Consider the following 6,718-nt stretch of genomic DNA (forward strand, 5'->3'; position numbering starts at 1 on the left):
GTGGGATAAATCACAGGACAAGAACATTGGTGCAAAAAGATGTATTTGTGTTCGAAATCACAGGGGCAGAAAAGAAGCTGGGTAAACATTGCACTGTTTATGAGGAATAGGTATTTTACTCTCCACATAATCCTTGGGGATGGGCGTGTAGGCCAGCACTCATACTCCGGGAATGCCATTCAATAGGGTAATGCTGGGGTCTGCTGGCAATAACTAGAAGAAAAGGTGGCAAATTTTTAAGAAAGAGCTGTAACAGAAAAGCCAGAAAAGAGGGAAAGATTGTCGGTTTCCTCTTTTTACCGAGTTAACCAGCGAAGGCCAGCGAGGGAAGAAATCCTTGCAAGGCCGCGCCTGCCTGTGAGGCACAGCAAAGCATTCCCAGAAGGACGGAACAGCACCCGCAATGAACGGTTAACGCACCGAGGCCGAGGGGCTTGCGAAATGACACGAGCATTTAAAAATATTAAGCCGGGGATAATCACATCCACCTCGGGCTGAACATCGGTGATCAGCCCCGACAGCCGGGTGGTGCCTGCCCCGGCTGGGCGGCGGGCCGGCCCTGAGGCCGGGGGTGCCCGGGGTCGCCCACTGGGGCTCGGGCCCTGGCACGGCACCGGCGGCGCCTCAGCCCCCGCGGGCACCGAACCCTTCGGGGGACACCGAACCGCCCGGGGGGCGCCACCGCCCCAGGCCCGGCAGCGCGGCCCCGCCGCCCGCCCCTCAACGCAGCCGAGGGCAGCACCGGAGCGGGCGGCTCGCTGCCGGGACTGCCCCGGCCAGCGCAGACCCCACTGCCGCCCCCCGTGCCCCGCAGAACGGGGCCAGCCCGGTTCGCCCGCCGGGGCAGCCAGCGCCGCCCTCCCCGCGCCGCCCTGCCCGCCCCCCGCCGGCCCCATGACGGGGCGGGCCCTGCCCGAGCGCGGCGCCGCCGCCTGGTCGCTCGCCGCCTCCCCCGCGCTGGCCGGCGCTGCCGGCGGTGGGGCCCGCCATGGGGCTGTGCCTGCCCTGCATGGGGGGCGCCGTCAAGGACGTGGTGGAGACGCCCGACCCGGTGAGTGCGGCGCCGCGGGCCGTTTCCCTCCCCCCGGGCTGCGACGCCCAGCGGCGCCGACCCTCCCAGCCGGGGCGGGGGAAGGGAGCGGGCCGCTTCCCGCAACATGGAGGCCGGGTCGTAGGGCCGCGGGGAGAGGCCTCGGGGCTGCCGGACCCGAGGCCGCGGCCGTGCGGGGGAAGCCTGGCCCTGGGGGGGCCTCCGCGGCGGGGAGCGTCATGGCCGCCCGCAGCCGCGGCCTGTGCGCTTGGGGGGCCGGGGGGGCAACGCGCGAAGGGGGTGCACCCCACAGCCGAGCGCTGGGGACCCTCGGCCGAACCGGACACCGGGACAGCTGCGCTTTAACCGGCCCGGGGGGGGGGTGGCCCTGGGCCGGCGGCAACCCCGGCCTGCGGGACCCGGGCGGGAGCGAGGGGCAGCGCCCCCTCCCCAGCCCCAGGAGCCGTCGCGGCCCTCGGGGGCGGGCCGAGCGCTGTGGGGCGATGGCGGGTGGCGGGGCTGGGCCGGGCCCTACCGAGGTTCCCCCGCCGCCCCCCCGGCCGCCCCCGGCCCTCCCTGCCGCGGCCTGGCAGGGCGATGCGCCCTGAGGTCGGGCTGGCATCTCCTGGCAGCCCGCGGGACGCACCTGAGATGGGCTGGGGGCTTCCAGAGGAGTGCCGGCTTGTCCGGGTATAGAATGTCACTGTCTTTCGCCTTTTGTGTAGGAAATAAAGAGGAGACAGCTGGCAGAAGCTGCTGAAAAGAGGCAGATGGAGGTAATGTGATATTTATTCAAAGTAATTTAGGTAAGCAGTTTATGGGGAAAATAGCAAGGGCTTCTGTGGGAACACTGGATAGCAGGCTCAGGATTGTGGGAAGTCATTAAATATTTTCATAGTAGTATTAATGTTTTACCTTCTTAACACTTACTACAGATACATATTTACGAACCAGTTTCACAAGCAGGTGCTCAAAGATCACTGCAAGGTAACTGAGTCTGTTTGGATGGGAGAAGTTTTGCAGTAGTTGAAAAAACAACCTAAGAATTGAAAGAGCAAATTCATTTTTTTTCCTCATGATAGGACCTGAAAACAAGAGGGTGAGAAAAATTTCAACCCGCAGTTGCCAAACAATTGTGGTGGCAATTTCAAGCGGTACAGTGCTTGTAGTTCCCTTACAAACACAGGTTCTGGGCTCTTGCAAGTTGAGTTCATCAGTGTGGCAACAGCTGAGCATGTTTCTCACTAAACTCTAGCAAGGAGGGGTTATTAACTTACTTTTGTATCTTTTTAAGGTTGCTAAGCTTTAACTACTTAAGTATCCTTAAATCTAGAAGCAGTAGGATGCAGATGTTCTAGCAGGATGTAGAACTGTTTCTTCCTTACCATACCTCTCAAAAAGGCTGATAACATACACCATAAAAAATCTACTTAGAGACTACAGCTGAACCATGAAGAGAAAGGAATGTGTTATTTGTATGATTGTTAGTGTTGTTACATGTGGAATTAAAAATTGACCATTATTGATGAGGAGCATGTTGACCTGGTTTTAAGAGAGTTCGGTGAATAATTGAAGCAACAGCTGACTGATGCTTCAGCATCCTTCTTTAAAACTTCTTGATTTTGTGTCAGACTACATACTAAAAGCAATTCATATGTAATCTTAAAAAGGGTTTTTTTAAGTTTAACTTAACTATACATTTGAGAAGGATGTAAAAGGGCGGGGGGGGGGGGGTGGGTGTCCCCATCTAGCTCTTAAATTGCTAAAAAACTTTCCTGGGAGGAAGGAGAAATGAAGCAACTTGGCTTATGGATGGCTTTGAAGTTTTGGGATAGCCATTAGGCTGCTATAGAAAAATGGAAATATCACTCACTTACATTTTGTTTTCTTACAAGAAAGAGATAAAACAGCTCTACCAGGATTTGTCAGGACTATCTTAAGAGCATTTTAGCCTCTGAATGTCAGGTAATGGAGGTGTCTTGCAGGCAGCCTAATCCAGTTTCCCCCTCGTGAGGGACAAGGGATCAGATCAGATGTCCTTCTCTGCTTAGTGTTTTCCTGTACATGCTTAACTGCTCATTGTTCAGCCTGAGGTCGTGTGACGTGTTCTTCCTGTTGGGGTGTTGTAGAGACAGTCTGGGTACCTAACTCACTTGGAAGGCTGGTTGCCTAAAAGCTAGAACTCACAGCGTCTGAGTTGGTAACATGTGCCTTAGTAGCCCGTTGAGATTTGAGCTTGTCGTCAGGGCCTTGAATTTCAGGTGAGAACATTGCTTTTTTCCCTTGGTAGATTTTAACATCTCTTAGGCTGTAGCATCATAACCCTAAACTTAGCTAACAATCAGGTTTAAAACATCTTCTTTTTAGGTTTAGAGTGTTCACTGTAGTTCTGTTATTCCTGCCATCTAGGCTAGGTCCTTATTAAACCATCCCCATGAGGATGTGAAGCAGGTAGTTGTCAACAGGTTTCTCATCTGTGTGCAGCTGCTATCTGCATGTCCTATGGAGTTCAAAGGGTAGTCTGTCTCACAGGTTATTTCTCACAGATGGCAGTTTAGAAGCTGGATTTCTTAGGGCCTGGGCTAGCACTACAAACACAACCTTTTTTCTCCCCTGCTTGTAAATTGCCCATCGATTTCTGTAGCGGCTATACAGAGCTTGTGACCTTCTCTGTCTGCTTATTGAGTTTTGGAATAGAAGCTGTCATTATGATTTCCATCATCTCAATTTTATCTCTAAGTAGCCTTCTAATAAAAAGAGATGGAAGAAGTGAATGAGTGATGAAACAACTAAAGCTCTTGCAAGTTCCGTCTGCCCAAGTCACCTCTCCCCCCTTAATTCAGTTTGTGAGGGCAAGAATAGGCCCTGACAGAGAGAAACACAGGCTAAAAATTTACGGGACTTTTGGCAAGGGAGGTTCTGGTCCTGCATCTTAGGATGCAAAGCAGGTACATGTAATTGCATTAAATACATTCACCTGGATGTGATAACATAAAACAGAACCACTCTCATATACCTATGGGATCAAGAGCTCAGAGTATGTGGAAGTGTCCCAGAATGTCTGCATTTATGTAATGGTAGCATTAATCAACACTTCAGTCTTTTCACACAAACCAGAGTCCATAAAACTGCATTGTCAAGAGTTGCAGTTTGGTTTCTATCAAAAGAAAAATGGCTAACTAGTCTTACCTAAATGTGTTTTCTCCCAGGCTTCCTCTCGAGGTATTAAGAATGCTTACTCTGTAGAGCAAAAGAAAAAGAAACAGGAAGAAATGGAAAAAAGAATTGCGGCTTCAGGTTCTGGAGGAGAAGGAGGACTGAGAGTAAGTTTAAAAAAAGAACATGATGCAATTGTCCATATATTCGCTGAGAAAATCCTGTTTTGTTGTTGTTTACAAGACTGAATAACTTGAGGAAGAACCAAGAGGAAGGGAAATGGAATAGAAATGGAAGCAAGTGTCATTATTGTGCACAGTGTTCTAAGTGAGACTTCATTTCTGGGACACACAACAAAGGCAGAGAACTTTTCTTTTTCCTTCCCCCCAACTCTTTTTCCCCAGTTTCTGCACCTACGATGCATCAGTTTTACAGTACCTGCAGCACTGGGGATCTCCTCACTGACTTGACCTGTACCACTGTCCCTTTTTGGTCCTGGTTGAGATGGTCTCTCTTCCCTCAGAGTTTATAGAAAATGGTTGAACTAAGTAGGGTAATAGCTTTGGGTTTCATTATCTATCTCTTTACAAAAGAAATACACAGCATTTGCATAGATAGTGATGAACTTGACTGCTACTACTGCTTTTATAATGTAAACTTTGTCTTAGAAGGCCAGGCAGAGATGCAACTAAGAATGAGAATCTCTCCAAGGCAAATAATGCATCTAGTTATTGAAACACAGACTTCCTAAGACTTCAACTCTTCCTTTCATTGCTCTATATGACTCAGGGGACTGGAGTTTGTATGAGCTGCTGCTGGTGGGCTTCATGTCCCTCACCTGCTGGATATAAAAGGTGTTAGAATGGGGAATTTACTTTATTTAGACAATCTTGTGGTGGTTGGGTTTTTTTGTTGTTGTTGGGAGGCATTAGATTTTTTCCTTTCCCCTATTCATACAAGCCTGTGGTATGTTTTGTTTTCTTCTTCAGTGGCAGGTTGGATAATGAAGTACGACTGCCCACAAGAAGGTTGATGTTTACTGCCAATAACTTGCCAGTTTCTGCGGCTGAGTGGCACTTACTCATCATGTGGCTTTGCTGTTTGCATATGAAGACTCAGCAGTACTTTGCCATCGTCAGAGAACAGACGTGGAAACGTACACTAAGAAACTTAAGAACTAACTCTGAACACTAGGTTTTGGCCAATTTTTTTGTTTGTTTTATGTGCATGTTTGATTCTTTCTCTGTCACGGGAGGGAGATGGGTTTTCTTACGTGGAAGCAGCCTCCTTACCTGTAGTCTGTCCGTAGGCGTATGATGTCTGGTCAGTTGATGTATGTATGTCTGTGTGACTGGTTTAAGCGCAGCTCAGGTGCCCATGTGTTGGTTTTGACGCTTACTTTAAGCTCTACAATTAAACTTTTCTCTTAAGTCCTCATGTAGAAAATTGTTCGTAAATATATATATATTTGAATATGTCAGTGACAGTATTTCTCTTCGGTTTCCTAATGACTTGTCAACTGCTTAGGGATTTAGTGCCTTTTTCACAAAAGAAAGTGGATTCATGGTGGTTCCTTACAAATGGAAGCATTTTGTGTCACCAGTTAAAAAAACAGAAACCTTTATAAACCCTGTATGCCTATAGCAAGAAAGTTGTTTTATTATGAGTCTAATAACTGTTCTCCTTGTTTTCTGATGTGGATTTATTTCGAGTTTAAATATTTATAATGAATACTGCAAGTTAAACATTAAATTATAAATATTGTTACTAGTTGTTCTCCTTTATTACCACAAGAGGGCAATGCTGCACTTCTCAGGATTTTGAAAAGCAAAAGGCTTACACTGTGTCATGTCTTGGACAGTTTGTTTCCTAAACTTGCTGTACCTTATAGATGGGTTTCTTACGGGGCGGTAAGGCTTGCTCAGTGCCAAAAGCTCTGTCACTTTTATTCTGTATTCAGCAATGTCTGTAGTCCCTTTGCCAAAGGTGAAGCTGCCTTAATTATTTAGAGCTATTTAAACTGTGATGTTAAAACCAGGCTTTTGAGCTAGTGGTCCCCAGCCACTGCTTTGATAGAGGAGGGAAGTCTGTTGCAGCATGATCAATATTAAGAATCTAGCTCTTACTTTCCCTAGAGACCAGTAGGCTTGTCCTTAGTATCTTACTGACCCCATTTTTGACCTGGTTTAGGCTATAGAGGAGTGCTTTTTCTTCCCCACCCCCCCACCACCACCCCTTGAACTAATTGTTTCTTCTTTTACCTCCCCCAGTAGTGTCTCATGCCGTCTTAGGAGTGCAGTCCCAACAGGTGACTTTCCTGGCTTAGCCTGAAGAATTAAGAAGGGAGACTTCTTCAATATTAATATAATGGTGTCTGGGCTAGAAAGCTGTGTCCTTGGCAGATGGGTACCTTCAGTTTCCTTTGCTGGCAATTGCTCTCTTCCTTGTATTAACTGGTAATAGTGATATTATTTTTTTTAAAGTCTAATGAAAATGCATTGAGTTATAATAAAATACACTGAACTGTAATTT

General features: G+C 48.2%; 1 protein-coding gene across 1 annotated transcript; it reads left to right on the top strand.

Moving 5' to 3' along the window:
* The first annotated feature begins 900 nt into the window (after nt 1-900).
* On the top strand, nt 901-6,375 carry LOC121094926 (small VCP interacting protein). Its single transcript, XM_040609089.1, has 4 exons — nt 901-1,051; nt 1,756-1,806; nt 4,240-4,353; nt 5,176-6,375. Exons 1-4 carry the CDS (start codon nt 989-991, stop codon nt 5,188-5,190), a joined length of 243 nt encoding a protein of 80 aa, XP_040465023.1. The 5' UTR covers nt 901-988; the 3' UTR covers nt 5,191-6,375.
* Nucleotides 6,376-6,718: the final 343 nt, after the last annotated feature.

Source organism: Falco naumanni, chromosome 10, assembly GCF_017639655.2.
Source record: "Falco naumanni isolate bFalNau1 chromosome 10, bFalNau1.pat, whole genome shotgun sequence".
NCBI classification, from domain to species: Eukaryota; Metazoa; Chordata; class Aves; order Falconiformes; family Falconidae; genus Falco; species Falco naumanni.

Coding starts and splice junctions, on each gene's coding strand:
- LOC121094926 (XM_040609089.1), top strand. CDS start 989: ATGGGGCTGTGCCTGCCCTGCATGGGGGGCGCCGTCAAGGACGTGGTG. Junction 1,052..1,755: donor TGGTGGAGACGCCCGACCCG/GTGAGTGCGGCG, acceptor CCTTTTGTGTAG/GAAATAAAGAGGAGACAGCT. Junction 1,807..4,239: donor CTGAAAAGAGGCAGATGGAG/GTAATGTGATAT, acceptor GTTTTCTCCCAG/GCTTCCTCTCGAGGTATTAA.